The following is a 19,231-nucleotide window of genomic DNA, read 5'->3' as shown; positions in this document are numbered from 1 at the left end:
TCTACGAGGCCCGTGGGTGCACCCAAAAGCAATCCAAGGTATGGGGGAACTGGCTTGGGCAGTTAGTCTAACCTGAGGCACTGTCTCATCAATCATATCACAACATACATGTTATGTGCACTCTATGCCAAATGAGCTGCCCTACTTGGCTCTTGTATTTCTTTTGTCGCTCCACAGTATGTGTTTTAGCCAACTGTTTTAAATTGTGCTGTTGGTGTTCTAAGCTGTAAAACCCAATTTAGAAAGGGCTTAAAAGGGGCATTTCTTCCAATTTGCAATTCAGTAAACTTTGTATTAATGGTTAGATAATTGCAATTCCGGTCCCCAAACCACTGACTAGCTACCGACTCCTCATAATGGTAGCTGTTTCACAAAGGGGAATGGGTCCCATTGAGAATCAGGTTGGCAGTCTCAGGGGAGTAGGCCATGGTCCAGGAGAGAACTTCTTGCTTCTTTTGGAGTTTTACCGAACAGGAAATGTTTTTTTTAAAGCAGTGTCAGCTTGTAAACCCGGGCTGTTTACAAAAAATAAATGTTTCCCATCTGGGAATCCAAACACAGAGATGGTGTGCTGCTGCCCCTTGCAAGCGACCATCCTTGTGTTTGCAGCCCATCACAAGGGGTCACAAATTGTGAGCTGCCTTATGAATATTACTTATGCACATCGTTCTGCAACCCACTGCGAATGGTGACATTGTGCGCCAATTTAATACTACATAGGTTGATTTGCAAAATTAGATTCCATTCACAAAAAGTCTGTGTGCAATTTGCAACCACTTTTTGTGAATGGAATATAAGTACATCAGACCCCATATCATTAAGGTACAAATATACGTTGAGCCGCTGGTTTCGGGCGCTCAGCACCGGCACTTAATTGTCAACACCAGCACTTATGGCAGTCTGCCACATGTTGATTCTGTTTGTCTAATTTAGAGAGCACAACAATAGTTGTTTATTAATTCAATATACATTAAAAATTAATAATCCCTGCCACCAAAGCTATTATAGCTTTGTAGGCTGGAATAGTCTGAACTGTCACACTTGTACCAGTGTGATGGTTAGTAATCAATCAAACCTTCCCATGATTCGAAAACAATTTTCAAATTACTTTGCTGTCTGTGTTAAGCATTAATAAGGAAATAAGCCTTATAACTAATAGGGTTAGTACTAGCCCAGAGCATCATAACAATTTTAGCTACCCACATGGATTTTTGCAGCATCATATTTTCCTGTGCCTCCTCCAAAAACGTACACGAACCTATCCATCAGAATATCTAAATATTTGTAATAGAATTCCACTGGAGTTGGTCCTCGCCCGGTCTTTTCTCCATTATTAGTTCTTTCAGCGTTGCAAACAACTCATTAACTGCTTCTGACCTCTCGCTCTATAATAGTTCTATTGGGTAATTTTCCCCTCCTGCTTCAGCTACCCCATACCCGCCAAATTAGATGATATAGTAAATACAGGCAACTGAAGTAGGTACCACATACTTGATTAATGCCTTCATGTTTGTACATGTTTTAATAATGCATGTCTGCTGCGCTCCTCTTTCAGGAGTGAGGACATCAACTTAATATGGAGCCATTACAGAAAATAATTCAACTGCAAACACACTTATCTCTTCAGTAAACCCACCAATTTTCCGTTTTAGCAGCTAATCTCATTTCTTGTGTCATATCACTTTTAACCAGATCGTTTGCAGTGGTGTTACTCCACCCTCACACTACACAATTTGCTTTTTCTGGACTCTGCCTTATTTCTACTGTCCTCCCTAGTATATACCTTAATGGCCTCCTATTCTACTAAAGTAGAAGGACATGATCCCAAGTTTCCTTCAAAATAGTGCTGTAGTTCTGTGGCAAGCTCATCCATGAACATAGTGTCCAACAATTCATTCAGGGGAAGCATTTAGAAAAGAGCTGTATGTCTGGCATTTGTTCTAGCATAGGTGACTACAAACAGAGAATGGCCAGGGAACATCCTACCTAGATAGTATGTGGTGCTGAATCTGTCGCAAAAATATATGTAGCACCGATTCTAAAGTATTCCCCATGAACCATTAAATTAAATGAGCAAGCCTGCTCTCTCCAATATTGCAGCCACCGAATAGCCACCTGGTCCATGTCATATAGGGAACCTTTGGTGTCCTCTACTTTTTCCCTATGTATACAGTAACTTGAAGAAATAGGTCTAAATTATCACCCATAGTGCAATTAAAGTCTTCTGCCCAAATCCTCAATGACCCTGCCTGAGTTGCATAAATCCTCACCAAACGTGGGTAAAAGGTACCATCATCAACATTAGGGGCGTACATATTAAGCAATACTATGTCAGTACCATGCAGCGTGCTTACCAACCTAATATACCTACCCTGGGGGTCAAATACTATTTGACAGGAGTGTTTTTATCAATAGTGCCTCTGTTGCAGTGGCAACAGGGTCCAGTGGTCTGAGAAGCCCAAACAACCCTAAATAGTGACTATTGTTACCATAAAACCAGTGTATGAGGGGCTACTTTTTCTTGTTTACATTTGGGCTATTGGTGCCTTGCTACTTGACCTCGCAAGAGTGGGACTGTCGAAGCCAACCACATAAAATGGGATGTGTGTTAAGTCTTTCCCTCCCTTTCCTATGTATCTTCCTACTTTCTTCTTCCAAGAGATGAATTTCATGTACAAAGGTGGTGTGAAACCTTTTTTGACTGAGGAATGTCACACTTCACTTCTATTATGATGGTTGTTTATCTCCCTTGTGTATTTGCTGTTTCACAGTCCCACCATTCCAGCCCTAGTTCCAGACAGTACCCCACAGAACTTCTATTATGTCGAGATCTCGGCAACAACGCTTAATATCCTGTGATTCTGGGCAAATCACTTAATCTCCCCGTGCCTAACAGAAATTAATGTGTCCATCTGTAAGGGAACTGGTGCTCATGTAATGTGCTCTGATACCTTCAGGTCTAGTTCGTGCTATATACAACTCTAAAACACTGTACCTTCATGTGACAGTATATTTACTGTGTGCCACAACTTCATTTACATGTGTGAACATTTAATGGCATGTATTTATTGTAGAAAATAGAGTTTTAAAAACGTGTGTATTAATGTTCAGTTTAACATGAAGACGTATTCTGTATTCACATTTGCATTTACACTTTAAGTCACCTTTCCATATGCTCTGAAAGTCATATTGGAAAGTGAAATCATGTATGCCTTTTGCTCATGTATTGTATTTGTTTTTGAGCTACACGTGCACAAGTATAACTAAGTATTTGAAGTGCACATTTAGATGTTTAATAAAAGTTAGCCTGACTAAAGGCCTCAATTTTTAAAGGTATTTTGCTTGGTTACTGTGTTCCTTTCCAGCTGTGTTCTCAAAGTTTCATTAGCTAGAGAAAAGGACTATTGTTGTCAGTACTAGTTTCTTAATATAAGGCTAGAGAATAAACATCCTGGCAAAAAACATGAAGGCCTTATGAACAGATGAAGCCTTCAATTCATCGTGTATCAGGAACGAGGAATGTTCAAGGTTGCAGTAACTGTCCAAGTTCTGTGAGATGGAAAAGTCTAGTAATATTGCAAATGCACAGCACAAGAAGAGAATTGATTGGTTCCTGGTGGTGTGGGAAGAGACATGATTGTTGTTAGAGTTTTACAGGTTTTAATTATTGCTCACACTGTTTAGGAGTTAAGGCAAATTCCCTTGGACTTTGTGAGGTACAGAACTTTCTGCTTCCTTTATTCTTACAAGTGTGAAGGTTCATGTTAAATACTTATTCCAATTCTGAAAGACTTCTTCTGGAGTCTTTACCATGCTGACACATTTCTCACACTTCTGAATTTCCTTGAGACCCTAATCTTTAAACCACCCTTATTCTAAACTTAGAGCCACGATTAGATTGCTTTAGAATGTATTCATGTTTAGGCGAGAGAATCAGAGTTTCTGTAAGGAACACCAATTCCTATTTCTCAGTTTTTGTATGACTATGATTATTTCATATCTCATTCTCTTGAGATTGAACCTATTGCAATATTTCAACTTGCTGTAAGTCTGTATCTTTACAATATCCTTTTGATATGCATATAAAGTGGTCTGAATATTAATTAGTAATAACACTACTTAACTTCAACTAGGGGTGGGCGGAATTAGCGAAATTCACTTTCGCAAATTATCGCGAAAATGTTAAAAATCTCTGCAAACACGCGGATATATCGCGGAGATGCGGAAGTTTTTTTCCCGCCCGTTCGCGGTATTTTGTGCGTGGTCGCGGCTCGCCAACTTACCCATGCGGTTGATCGCGGGCGTGGCCATCTTGTTTTCACTTGTCTCGCGGTGCATGATCGCGAGAAGAAAGACGTGATCGCGCGACGAATGACGTTACTGCGGGCGCGAACTGTCGCGAGACAGCGCAAATGGCTACCAACAATCCAACATTTCGTGGGGAACGCGACCGGATCGGGAAAACTTGCTGGCGAACGCGGGGATTCAGGTAAGGCGATCGCAATAACGCGAGACTGTATTATTTTGCAGCGCGAGCAAGCAAAACATTTCCGGTAAAATGCGGAGTGCGGAAATTTTGACATTTTCGCGCTCTCCGCGGAACACGAAAATGTCAAGTTCTCGCAATTTCCGCGAGCGGAACGGAATTTTAGCCCAGGCCTAACTTCAACCTCAGATTCATGCTCATTATTGTGGGGACAGATGGGTTTCACAAAAATTAGATTGTTTGATTATTGTTAACTCCCTTTGTGTCTCTGTCAACTTAAAAACATCTTTCATATGAGAGACTGTAAATCACGGACCTATGCGCTGTCTCCAACATGTGCTGCCATGTTCCATAATCTCAAAATAACACTTAAAATACCCCCTTGACATATATTCCTGTGTCCAGGCTTGAGTAAGTCATCTTGATCATGATCTTTTGTCCTCTGCCTTTCACCTGCAACTCCAAATTAACTACGAAGCTGATAGTACACTAAAACATAAAAAACAATCTCTTGTAGTTCTATAAGTCAACTGAGACTCTGTAGAGCACCAGGTTGACACATAGTCCAGCACTAAGTTAGAGGTGTCCAATAACCGGGGCAAAATAAATATAAATGTTAACATCGCAATCACGTATACTGTAGACTATGCAGTGCAACTGTCCATGCGCCTAGTCATACTGTGAGAGAGATAAATTGAATCACACCACTATTCTCTGTATGTTGTCTTAGCTAAGCAAAACATATTCACTTTGAAGCAAGTTCATGCTTCACCCATTGCTCTGAATGCTTCCTGTCTCCCAGCATAGTCACTTCCACACCAGACTCTGATCAAGGCCTGCACGCCAACACTCAAAACGGAACATAATCTTTATTAACCTTCCCAAATAAATGGGCTAGATAATGTATTAATGTGTTGAATCCATATTTACTGATCACATCTCTACTGGACTATCCAGTTCCCATGTATACAACGGTCTAACTCACTCAAATTGCCTTTAACTAATGTTTATTTAAAATCCACATCTCTTTCTATAACAAGTATCTTTTTGTCCCAGTTTGTCAACTATACCCATAATCAGTAGCACAACTAACCAATATTCGATTTGAAACTGTAGGATAAACATCACAATTTAGAGAGAGTGACTCAACATGGCAACCAGCACTAATGGGACTCCTCTAATATGATAGTAGGTTCGTACTTTAGTCACAATCATTGTTACAATCAAGACCTTTGATCCTATTGTTCTTTCATTTTCCCTGAAGGATCGAAGTGCAAGACTCTAAGGCCCTAATTATGAGTGGGGTGGATTTGGGTGTAGGAATACTGTGTGATTGAAAATAAGGAATCTGGACAGAATTCCCACACCTCAATATGGCTTTTCTGAGATTTTTTCCCTAGAGTGGGGATTAAATCATGGAAGCCTAGCCACACAGCCCATTGTCCCTACATTAAGCTGCGCCTAGATGTACCCATACTGATGAACCTGGAAATTCAAATAGGCTTCTATTTCTGGCATCACATTTCCTTTACTATAAGTGGGTTCGCTTTGCAGTCTATGACATTATGATGGTTCAAATATCCATAAATCAGAATCTTACAGGAGGATCTATACCATCACACTTTTACATTATGTCAGAAGGAACTGCCTAAGTCTTTCCCTGCACTTTTCCAGTGTTCAGATTTGTTGCTGATGGTGAACACCACTTACAGACTCTAGATATACACAATTGATGAGTACAGCTCCCTACCGACACTACGGGGCCGATTCACAGAACTAATCTGAGATAAAATCCTAAACTTACTACTTTTGGTATTCACAGAAGGCATTTAGTAGTAGTGAAGTTAGGACTCCTAATTTCAGTATTACTAAACTGAGAGAAAATGCTAAACTTAATACTTTTGGAATTCATAAAAGGCATTTAGTAGTAGTAAAGTTAGGACTCCTAACTTTACTAATACTAAATGCCTTCTGTGAATACCAAAAGTAGTACATTTTGGATTTTATCTTAGATTAGTTCTGAGAATCGACCCCTACATCCTCAATATGTGCCCTTTAATCTTTGTGCTTACATTATAATTTATCGTTGTGTTCATTATAGAGTCTGAGTAAACCTGCCATAGGTGACATTTCATTCATGTTTTGATTGTTAGACCACCATGTCCTCTTCCCTTCAACTCCCTGCCAGCATGGACTGTTCACTCATATGGCATAACTATATAATTTTCTACCTTTGTCATATGGGCATCTATCGACCTTTAATGGGTTTGTCCTAACCACTTGGAGTGTTTTAGACCCTTACATAACCATTGTGGGGGCATTTAATCATTACGTCCCATGTAGTAGCCCAGTGGATGAGGTCAGTGAACTTCTCACAATTTCACTGTTACAATAATTGCGCACCTTCTTATATTTCCACTTTTACCTGTCACTCAGAAGTCAACATACCTTTGGATTATTACGTATCATTTGTGAGTATTCTGAATTATGTGGTCCTTTTATGCTGGCCTAAACACCATGTAGCTTCAATTACCTAACTTACTGGCCTTCCACTAATTCTTAAATTTCTTTTAAGATAACCCTCTAAGCAGAGACATTGGATTACGAAAATAGGTATCCATTTCCATATGCAATTACTTACCAGCCTAACTTGGCAATTTTCGAATCTAATGAGCTCTGATTAGCTTTCCCTTTTCATCTATTCATAAAACAGGCTATGTCATCTTATCCGCCACCACTAGAGTGTTGCCTTGAGAAAATGAAGGTCCTTGTTATTAACTCCATTTGGTATAATCCAAGACTTGATTAGGACTAATAGGTAAAAACTACTACCAAGCTCCCTTTGGGACTATCTTGTAGGGTTATACTATTTACACCTCTTTGACATCCCACATTTTTCATTGAAACAGCTATGCAGTCCTTGATGTCACAGCAGGCCTCACTGGATGACTGAACCTCTACCACATTTGAGGTACTTCTTATGATTTAGCTTTGAGGTCCTTCAGATTCCTACTATCTCGTTAGTATCACTTTTTCTTCTACTACTAGAAACGAATACTTTCTGTTTCTCACTAATTATATTGCCTGCAAACAATTTACCCTTGCATCGCTTACTCACTAGTGTCCTGCACTGTGGCAATAATCAAATGACCTATTTGGTTATGGGAAGCATATGGATTTAATACACACTTTATTTCACCAGTACCATTTAATCTGCTTCACAGTGGTTTCACTGGGCAACTGAGTGTGACTGTAAATGAAAGATGACTTGTGTGTTAAACAAAGTGGGTACTCACATGATGTACAAAGGTGTGCTAGATACATTAACCTTAGAAACTGCCTTTATACCAGGTCTCACCCAAAATTTATATTGAGTTGGATAGCCTTAAAAAAATCTTATCTTAGACGAAACATACATTAGCCCGAACTTGGACCAATCACAGTCAGCTGAAGAGGCAACCATTTAAAAGACATCTAATTTAAACTTATTATTGAAGTTACTGGGTGAATATTCTGATTTTGGAGAAGCACATTTGGATCTTTTCCTGAAATTATGTGTTTGTTCAATTTGCTGAATCGTCGTCTTACCGAGCAGAGACAAAGTAATTGACTGGGTTCCACTGAGACCCCATGAGCATTGTATTCTTCCACTACTACAGTTTCAGTTTGCTTACAGGTGTGCTCAATAGCACAACACTTCTGAGTAATTTATTATTGTACATTTTTGGATTGCTTTATATAGGAAAGGCAGTCTCTTACATCCTCTAACCAGAATGGAACACATCTTCTCATATCCAAAACTAGATCATGGGCACCATTTTTGCAATCAATGGGTCGGATTCACAAAGGTAAACTGAGATGAGAGTCTAACTTTACAACTTTCGGTATTCACAAAGGGCATTTACGAGTAGAAAAGTTAGCATTTTATCTCAGTTTTGATCTCAGTGAAACTTAAGACCAAAACTTAAGTTTAACTGAGACAAAAGTCTAACTTTACTACTCGTAAATGCCCTTTGTGAATCTCGAAAGTTTACCTTTGTGAATCAGGCATAGTGTATTTAGATAATCAACATACAAGGCATTTAGAAAGTCGTATTTTTCTAGTAATAGCGAACTCAAGAATGCCTGACTGACAAAAAATAAAGTCTCCAGAAAGTTGGAAAAAGGGTAAATCAGTTAGACAACCGGACACCACAGAATGACTTTTTTCAGCTATATAAGTATTCGTTGTTTTAACCTTGTTTTTGACTAGATGGTTTTCCTCAAACATTGTGGTGATAATCCAGTTCAAATTTTCAGACTGAAGTCTAACCACTGGCAATTGCCCGGGGTAGCATTCCACCCATCTTTCTTTTGCCCACCATGCCACCTCAGATTAGGCCCAGCTGTATGCAAATCTGTCTTGGTTGCAGAGTCTCGGCCACTCTGAATGGAAGACTGTATCATTCAATTTACGAGACTCCTGAAAACTGCACTTTCCAAAGAGGCTTTCAAATAAATCTGAGATCAACATGAGAACGACCGGAGAATATCAGGTTTGGATTCAGACTACAAATCTGGCAAGACTCTGTCATAAACTTTAATTCTCAAATTATGCCTCTCTTCCAGCTCTAAGAAATAGCCTACTGTATCCTGCAACGCATTATAAAACTACTAAAGCCTTTAAGCTGAGTCTGTGGCTCAGTGGACTAATGCGTCTACTGCAGGGACATTTGTTCGATCTCCTGATCACAGGTTCAAATCCCCGCAGGCCCACTCAGCCTTGCATCCATCTGAGGTCAAAAAAAGGGAGTTCCATTGAGTTGGGTAAAAATAAATATCTGTTATTCACCACCAAGATGCCTAGGTGTGAACATGTACCTTACAAATGCATGTTATGTTAACAATCGAACTTTCTGAACAGTTCAGATGTCTACTTACCTTTCTATAAATCATATGACACATGGCGACTCGCAGCTTCATGCCAGTCCGAAGAACTTGATAATAATACAGATGGTGCATTATGGACAAGAATAGCGTACATATGGACAGAGCACCAGCGTTGATGTATGCATCAATCAGGGACGTTTTGTTGCTGGGATCAGATTGCTCGAAATACAGGATAATGTTCCGTAAAAATAACGGTTGCACTACTTTGAAGCCCTCCTAAAAACAATAGGAGAAAAGAAAAAATTAACATTATTCATTGCCAACTGCAAATCACTTATCTAGGCAGCAACACTTTGAAGCATGTTTTTGAAAGCCAAGGGTTCTCAGGTACTCAACCGTGCTATTACATGCTCAAGACAAACAGGTTTTAAAGGATTTGGTTACGAAATATTTGTTAAAGCAATTTATTAAAATTGACTTTACCTTTCTGTTTAAATTTGATTAGTCAACGGGGAACACTTCAAAAATAACAGAAAAGCGTGACAAAATGATCATACAAATTGGACTCAGCCAAGCCAAATACATTGGCAATGAAGTACTTGGTTTACCGGTGTCTTCATATTGGGGTGTGCTACCTCCCCCCCCCCCCCAATCCCCTTCCCCCCGCACCATGAAGGGCCCGGAGCGTTCTGAAAAGGGAGAGGCAGGCTCTGGCCATGAGGAGAATTTAATATGCCTCTAGAGAACAGATAAACTTATAGCATAAAAAAGTGCTGTGTTTTAGTGAAAGAAAGCAAGTGTGGAAGTAAGCTACTCTGTAATGGGCCATTAGTAATGTCTTTTTCACTCATGAACTGGCTTTAAGTAGGTGTCAAAGTGGGATGGGACAGGGTATTTTGGTGGGTGGTAAAAGGATTTCAAATAATAATCATGAAAAGTCCCTCCCCCGAACAGATCACACACTGGATACTTTTACACTTTTTGGGAGTCCAGGCTGCAACAAGCAGTTTGGCAATCATGTATTTGATTGCATTTTTAAAAGGGATGACTGATGCAACAGTAATGTTGGAATGGCTAAATATGTTTAGAGCTGCCAATTTTATACAATAATTATGCAGCAGCGGCCGGTGCAAGTAAGAGCGGTGGGGACGGGTGGGGGGAGATTTTGACAGAAGATAACGAGGGAAGATTAAATAAATGATTAATTTCCCCTCCTCGTTGTCTGTCGAACTACCCCCCCCCCCCACCCATCCCACCTGGGCCCACCGCTCTTACCTGCATGGGCCGCGGCTGTAATTATGAAAAAATATGTTTGTTCTGGGCTGTAGATGATTTTTCTTTCAAGGGGACAGTATTAAAAATGTCTTTGCTGTATACTTATTATAGTACCATCCATCCATATTGCAGTCCATCCATACATCCATTTATCTCCCCCACCAACCCACATATTAGTCTGTTAATCATTCCATTCAGATTCTAGGGGGCTAGATGAGAGGCTGGGGCCTGGGTGACTGCAGACTGATCGCGGGGTCAGGGCTGGCGGCCGGGGCCCTTGGATCCCTTTGGGGCGTATTTTAGAATTTACCAACCATTCAATATCATAATGCTATTCTCTATAATATCATTTTTCTTTTTCTATATCTGTGCGCTCCTTTCCCACCTATACTTTGTGCTCACTTCCAGACATTATTGGCAGATTATATCCACGCTGTATTTGATCTTGTATGTAATTCATATACTCTCAAGTCCTAATGTAAACTGGTTCTATTGTAAAGAGCTCTGACACCTTTGGGTAAAGTACGCGCTATATAAAAACGCAGAAATAAAATAAACACACCTATCCACTTTTGAACATGTGTCACCCGGTAATTCTATGCAAGTAAGAATAGAGGGTGACAGGGTTCTTATCAGTGCTGTTATATGAACATTAAGTGAATAAGGCGGTAGGGGTATAGTATAAAGAAAGTCAAATTAAGAATGAGGAAGAGGTGGGGGAGAGTCGAAAGGATACCGAACTTGAACAGAAAACGTGTTCTGTAACATGAACAAGTTCTTGTAAATCAAGAATCTCACTAGAATTCTGCCACAGGCCTGTCAGTACTAGAAGGAGAAATTAATGACCAATGGCACACGCCACTTGGGTGGGCGCATTTACAATTCTAATATGCAGTCCAAATATGGGTTGTGATTTAAAAAACATTCAAAACACTGTTTTAAATAATGGGCGAATTCAAATAAACAGATTAGCATAGGTCCACAACGGTGTCGCGTGAAGTCATGTGAAATCTACATGAAGCTGCATTCAAGACAAATTTGGACGGAAGGAGTAGTTTTATTCTAGACTGAATACTTGGAAAAACATAAAAATTCCCTATGTCATAAAAATGACACATTTGTGCACCTAATCATCTAGCCACTCATGCATTTATTGTATGCATTTCTCTAGCACTAACTAAACATGTGCCAGGGATTTGCGCTGATATTCTGCCACAATTGCACATTTTTTTTTTTCAATTTCAGAAACAAATAATGTCCTCCTCCGAACCTGCTTTGAAGGTTTCACCGTGTCCACAGTAGTAGACTATGGTGGTGCATGGTTGCACATAGGCGGTAGCAGACAACTCACTGTGATGTGAAACAGTGGTAGAGGTACAGACAGAATGATCACTAAAAAGTCTGTATTATTAATGATGCAAGCATTTTTAAATGGAAGTCTCCTTTCAAAATCACGTGAAAGATCAACTTTCTGGACACACAGCATATAAGACGCACCAATGCCCGAAACAGCACATAACCTCTCTATCCACTTGGTTCAAATGGTCGCCTTGTTGTAACTCGCTAATTCATAGGCCTAAAGGTCCCAATTATTCATCAGTCAGTCAATACTCTGGCCTTCAACCATCATTTATTTAAATACATTAAAAATAGTTAGGTAAAATCGGTAAAAGATTGTCCCACATTATAAATACAAACAAAAGTGACACTGCATGTTAAAAAAGAAACACTGATTTGCAAAGGGCTAAAACTAAATCCATAAACTTGATACAGGGCACCAATGCCCTCAACACGCTAGTAGGTTAGAGTTAAAAGATTGATTGGATCGTCAGTCAAGACACCATTCCCCCATGTGAAGTTCTCCTAATGGCCGTACAACACTACTGTCGTTTCAAACGGCCGGTGGTAAAGCGTTTTTCCTCCTCATTCACCGCATAACAAATAAGAACCTGGCAACTGCGAATAGAATGTGCCAGCCGGTTGTAGATTGTAAATTCTGCAGACCTCCACATAGTGTCTGGTTCACAAGATTCTGCAAATAGGAATTATGCATTTGGCCCAGGCCCTACTATACTCTAGGCAAATACACAGGGCATGCCCCACAATTTTTTTCACCGTGGCCACAAGATGGGCAGCCCGTCTCAGCCAGCCTATCTGAACTCACCCATTTCGACGTGTTTGATCAACTTGGTAGTGACCCATGCCTAAACTGAACATACAGCTTTCTGGCCGGACTTTATCTAGGAACTTCTCAGTTTTGTAAAAGTTCTATAGCCTTAAAAAGGTGTCTGTCAAAGTATTCAGGGCCATGCTTGACATGGGCATACCGGATTTAAAGTTCCTAAACGCCTCTGAAGCTCTAATTTGCTAGTTAGTAACCCAATCCCCTCGGGATCTTCCAAGAGTTTGACTAACCTCATGCGTGACAGTGTGTCTCTGACATATTTGATCCAGGGGAGATTGCCAGCCTCTGGGAGTTTAAGTATCTCTTCTAGACCCCAGCGGTAGTGGAACAGTTCGGGAGTAGCCCATAGTTTTCTCCAATACTTTACTGGTCTAACTGCAATTCTTTCTGATATTGGCCTGTGTTCCAAATCTAGCCTTACCAGGCCTAGCGGAGTGCTTCCCTCAGGAACCTCATTAAAGACTATTTCTATTTTTTTTTTGTCCTTGTGACAACAGAGCTCAGAGCCCCAGTGGACCTTCAGCAGCCCACTTCAGTTTGAGCCTTCATTTCTAAATATGTGGCGCCCAGGTTAGCTTCTCGCTCAGAGTGATGCCTAGATATTCAGACAGATGACCAGCTCTAGCGGGGTTCTATTCAAGGTGGGTTTGACGCGTGTTGTACGATACAGGTTGAAAACCATGTACTTTGTTTTACTTACATTTATTTCCAACCCTCTCTGTATACAGAAACTACTAAATTATTCCAGGATTCTCTGTATGCCCATGGGCGATTTAGATGATAGTAATGTGGTGTCCGCAAACATTTGTGCAGAGACCCTCATATTGGCTAATCTAGGGGCATTATTGTCACATGAATTCAGAGGGGCAACCATGTCTTCGACAAACAGTGTAAAAAGTGTTGGAGCAAGAACACAGCCCTGCCTAACGGCCCTTTTTGTCTGGAAAGGGTTTGGTTACTTCGCTTCGGCAGCCACAGCGAACCTGGGCATACATCCTTTCAATGATTCTGCATAAATGACTTTGGACACCCATCTCAGCCAGCACTTTCCATAACACATTTCTGGGAACCAAATCAAATGCAGATCATAGATCTACAAATACCATGTAGAGTCTGCCCTTTTCAAGAGCAATTGATTTTCAGTGTATTAGCTGCAGGCTTAACACTTGATTTATTAGAGAGGAGTGATTACCGAATCCAGCTTGCTTAGGGCTTAGAATGTCATTAGCCTCTAGCCAATCTTGTAGTCTTGATAAAATAACTCTACAAAAAAGTTTCTGCATAGTATCAAGGAGGCTGATGGACCTGTATTTTGCTGGCACCAAAAGAGAGCCCTTTTGTATATAGGTATTATTACTGCCCCCAACCAGGATTGAGGGATTGGTAGCCCACTCATGATAGGGTTGAAAACTACTGTGAGATAGGGACCACAAATATTAGTCTCAGCTAGTAAAAGGTCAACTGGAATTTTGTCTAAACCATGTAATATTGGGATACTCGTTTGTGGCGGGTGGCCTCCATAGCTAAGAATTGAGGCCTTCTTACAGGGGCTGAAAGTATACTGTCTCCTGGAATTGGAGAATACAGATTTATAAAGTGTGAAATCCAGTCGTCAGCTGGGATGTTGCTTTTGATGGTAACGTTCCCTTGAATGTTCCCAGTGGCTACTAGATTCCAAAATGTTGCTTGATCTTTGTTCCTGGTGGCAGCAATGAGTGCCTCCCACCTGCCTTGGTCCTATTCTCCCTTGCAAATGATTAACAGCCCTCTTAAAAGCTGCTTGTGAGTCTTGAATTGCTCTTCTATTCTGGGACTTAATTGCGGTAATACAAGCAAGTTTGGCAGCCCCAAAATGGCTGTTAAATCACAAAGGCAAGTTTCTCCTCACTCCCACAGGCCTAGCGTCTAAATAAAAGTGCTTTTTTAGATCTGCAAAGAGTTGATTATGCACTTCCCCAATCAAAGCTAGAGAAGTTTCCTGGCTTGAGCTAAAATCTATATTACACAGGCCTCCCAAGCTCTTTGTCACTAGCTTATAAATAGACTTTACTGAGCACCACTAAATGCCAGTTTATCCTGCTCCTGTTCGTTGCTAGTGGATGTCTACGATCAAAGGGCTTCTCTTGTGTGGCTGTGAGCTTGGTGAGGGGGAGGTCCAGGTCTAAGGCGGCACATTATGATCACTGTTGTGCTTTGTAATGACTGAAATGTCAGTAATGAATGGCATTATTCTGACATCGACTAAAATGTAATCTATCAAGCTGGTCCTAGGCAATCTTTTAAAAGTGCACCTCCCTTCCTTATCTGAGGGAGTTCTCTCATTGTAAGCACGCACGCTCTGATTTAGACACAGGACATTAAGTTGGAGGGCCAGCAGTAACCATTTCTTTATGGAGCGTATTCCTCGATTTGGGATAGACCAAACTTTATCCTCCTCCATCACAAGTCCGATGCTGGAGATGCCCAGAGGCTCAAACTGGCAGTTAAAATCGCTGCCAACTATTTTTAAAAGTCCTACCGGGAGACCTGCCCTATGGGATGTGAGCTGGGCAACTGTTGAAGATTCTGTTACTCATAGGTCTGTTATAAATACAATGTACCTAGCCAGATGAGAATGAAAGTGGTACACACAAAATGTCGTCTGATATCACCTCCACCTTTTCTACTTTGCAACCCAAATGGGTTCCCACCCATGTCAGCAGCCCCCCCACTTTTTCTATTTTGCAACCCAAATGGGTTCCCACCCATGTAAGCAGCCCCCAGGCCCCTACCCCTAGTTGTAGCTTTTGCACTATAAGGTATTAAACATGTTTGCTGTACATGGATGGTTAACCAGGCTTCTTGGAAGACACAAATATCAAACTGGTCGACCCCAATCTATGTTGTCTAATTTAGTGTTTAAGCCTGCGACATTCCATGACAAGACCCTTAAGGTGGACTCGGGATCTACAGCTCCTGTGACCTTTTTGTTGTCTATTTGTTCAACTATTTCCCTAGAGTCAACAAATACAGGATCCGGAGAGTGGGCTGTGGTACGGTGTTCGCCAGTTCTACTTGATACGCTGCATTTGTCTTGTCCAAAGTTGGCCTGGGAGGATATAGGTCTTGCCATATTGGCCACACCACCCTCCTCCAGACCTAGATTAATGCCTATAGTGGCCACTTAGGGAAGGGGTAAGCAAGCGGGCAAGGGGTCTACTGGGAGGTCACACAAAGATGTGCAGTGCTTGTTTCTATTGATTTGTAAGAGGGAGTCTAACCGACTCTCATCCCCATTTTTGGATACCCAATATTAGAACAACCATCTATGGCATTCTTGGTGCAATCAGGGCGCTGTGAGACCTCCTTGTTAGCTAGTCAATCTACTTGGTCAAGAACGTTATACTGATTGTACAAGGGGGCACTATATGACCAAACAGGCCAAAGTGGGCCGCAGGTGGATACACTTGAGCATGTATGATGTAGTGTTGGGGGAAGATTATGAGCAACCCAACCTATGCATGTTGGCAGCTTGTAAAAATACCCTAGAGGAAGAAGACCAATATTAGTTTGCCCCTCTCGCATGTGCGCCACATCGGATAACAGTTTTTGAACCAGAGCGAGGTCTTTAAAGTTAATAATGACATTCCAATGAATGATCCTTCTGACTCCTCCAGATCCCATGTACTCAACATGTAAGATGTATATTATGGCCAGTAAGGCAGGGAAATTCTTATTCTTCATGAGCCAGTTCAGACATCTATTACCCAGATTGTCATGTGTTTCTTTCTGCTCTTCACCCAATCCTGGTACTCCTGTCAAAATTGCCACAGAAGAGTAAGCTGCAGTGGGTAGGTTAATAATAGGGAGGTTACTGGTCTCTTGCGGCAGTGCGACATTTCCATTGCACCCAGTGGTGTCTCCGTTGATAATTTTGCATTGGTCGTAGGCCCATCTCTGAGTTATCCCCTGTTTTCCCTGGTTTCATTGTGTTGGCACTACTGGTTGTCCTTGGGGCACTGATGATTGCGTTCATGTTGGTTTTTCTCAACATATCATACCCTGTTTATCAGTTTGTGTGGGGGGGGATGTGGTGTTTGAGCAAGATCTCCTCTGTCAGTGGGCTGAAGGAGGGGTGGTGGATATCTTTGAGTACTTGTTCAATCGCTGACATGCCAGAAATGGTGATAGTTCCATTCTTAGAGTCACTTCAATTCTACCAGCTTGTTCCTCTACCAAATCGGCCACTCATCTAGGTTTCATGCTACGGTCTTACCATCCATGGTGCAGTTGAAGTTTGCAGGTGCATGGAAGGAAAATGGGGAGTTAACAGGAATGCTATTTTTCGATTGTGTTTTTCGGACAGTCCTTTTCACTCTTCTGGCAGCTTGCTGGTACTCTGCCTTCAGAATCTAAGAGAGTAATATACATGGTGAATTATCAGGTGTTTGGTCGAGGGCCTTCTTCAGCATACTAGACTCTACCTCTAACTCAGGGGTGCTCCCAATTGGGGCTGCCTCGCTTGGGCCATGCAGTGATTGTGCAAGTTCTCTGGAGCCCACAGAGAATCTCCCCTCGGTCAGCTCGATTTCAGTGGCTATGACCCCGATCGCCCTCTGGAGCATCACATCTATTGATGTTGTTTTAGAGGGAAAGGTTTGTTGCCCCCGTACCCTTGAGCTTGCCCATGAAGGACCTCACTGTAGGGATACCTCAATTTGACAGGTCGTTAATAATCCCTCAGTGGATTACCCCCCTGCCCCCAGTGGAGCAGTCACCTGCACAGCTCCCCTCATAGCAAATAGCCCGAAACAGCACATAACCTCTCTATCCACTTAGTTAAAATGTTCGCCTTGCAACTCAATAACTCATAGGCCTAAAGGTCCCAATTATTTGAATGTTTCCTAGTTAGTTTGATAGGCATGGCAAAAAATACCAGTCCATTACACCATGGGCCAAGACCCAGCTACTTGAGAGGCCCCTTAAGGAGCTGTCTTTTTCTTTTATAACTCTTTTTATTTGCAAAAATAAACTTGTTGGTCCACATTTATATTCACAGATATTACAGTGTTGCGTCCACAGACTCTCATACAAATATACCACTTCAGATGTCGCAGTACACAAGATGGTATCAGTACATTACTCATTACAGTGTTAGTAGTTCGTCAAGGGAAGGGATCATGGGAGGGTCACACAGGTTTCCGCGGTACTCATTCCATTTTGACCAAACTGCCTCCCATTTCCGGGGACACCCCCGGGCTACATAGACTGTCTTCTCTTGCAGCATGCACCAGTCCATGTCTTTCTTCCATGCACTGAGCGTTGGAGGTGTTCCCGCTCCCCAAAGGCGTTCTATATTGCGTTTTGCAATTACCTGTCCAAGCGTTGCCCACATTCTACCTTTTACGGACAAGTTTGTGGGCTCCCAGATATTTAAGAGGCACCTTTTAATTTCGGGTCGCAAGTTTACCCCCCCAGACAGTATGCATACAGTCGTGCACCCACTTCCAGTAAGCTTGTATTAGAGGGCACTCCCATATTATGTGAAGAAACGTTCCTACCGCCCCACACCGTCTCCTACAAAGCCCGTCCTCACTCCTACCCATCAATACTAGTCGTGTCCCCGAGATGTAAACTTGGTGTAATATTTTTAGTTGTATCAGCCTCAATTTTGCCGATATCGCTACTTCTTTGGAGGAGGAAAGTGCCTCTCTCCATTCCTCATCAACAATCTCAAGACCGTCAGTCTCCCATTTCCTCCTAAGTGCAAGCAATGGGTCAGGGGTGTGATGTATGAGTTTTTTATATGTGAGGGAGATAGCCCTCTCCGGTAAATGACCGTCAAGCAGTCTGTCCTCTAAGGGGGAGGACTCCGGGAGCGTCGTTCCAGGTGGAATGTTCGACTGGAGTAAGTGCCTGATCTGTATGTATCGGAAGTACTCAGTTTGCACTAAGTCGTATGTTTGCTGTAGTGAGGCAAAAGTCACCATGCCATTGGGCCCCCATAGGTTCTTTATACAGGAGATCCCTATCAGGTCCCAGTTACGAAACCCTTTGGTGCGACCCAGTGTACCTAGCCTTTCTGAGACCCAGAGCGGGGTTGCCGATGTGAGTTTGTCAGCCCTTCCCAGTTTGCGGCTCACAATATCCCAGAGTTGGACAGAGTGTCTTGTAGGCCCTGTGAGGTGAAACTTGTTAGGTTTAGAGTAGAGCGCAGTCTCAAAGTTCCCCCCCAGGAGGAGCCACCTGTCCATCCTATACCCGGGATCATCCCCACTCCTATACGTGCCCTGGTTTATGGCCGAGAGGTGTGCAGCCCAGTAGTATTTGCGGATGTCCGGTGTTGGACAGGCCACACGAAGGGCTTGCTCCCTCCCCGCACGACAGGGCCCAAGCTCCGGCCCGCCAGGCGTGACCCACGAAAAGCACCTGCACCC

The 19,231-nt window shown here is 42.0% G+C and overlaps 1 protein-coding gene across 1 annotated transcript in view; it reads right to left on the bottom strand.

Annotated features, from left to right (window-relative positions):
- Window positions 1-19,231, bottom strand: part of ABCC4 (ATP binding cassette subfamily C member 4 (PEL blood group)) — a 1,516,984-nt gene that overhangs the window by 1,245,497 nt on the left and 252,256 nt on the right. Inside the window, exon 4 of the mRNA XM_085622127.1 lies at window positions 9,407-9,631. Coding sequence (XP_085478253.1) covers window positions 9,407-9,631 — 225 coding nt within the window. The remainder of the gene's footprint in view (window positions 1-9,406; window positions 9,632-19,231) is intronic.

Source organism: Triturus cristatus, chromosome 8 (assembly GCF_964204655.1).
Source record: "Triturus cristatus chromosome 8, aTriCri1.1, whole genome shotgun sequence".
Lineage (NCBI taxonomy): Eukaryota > Metazoa > Chordata > Amphibia > Caudata > Salamandridae > Triturus > Triturus cristatus.
This window is presented reverse-complemented; position numbering and strand designations above follow the sequence as displayed.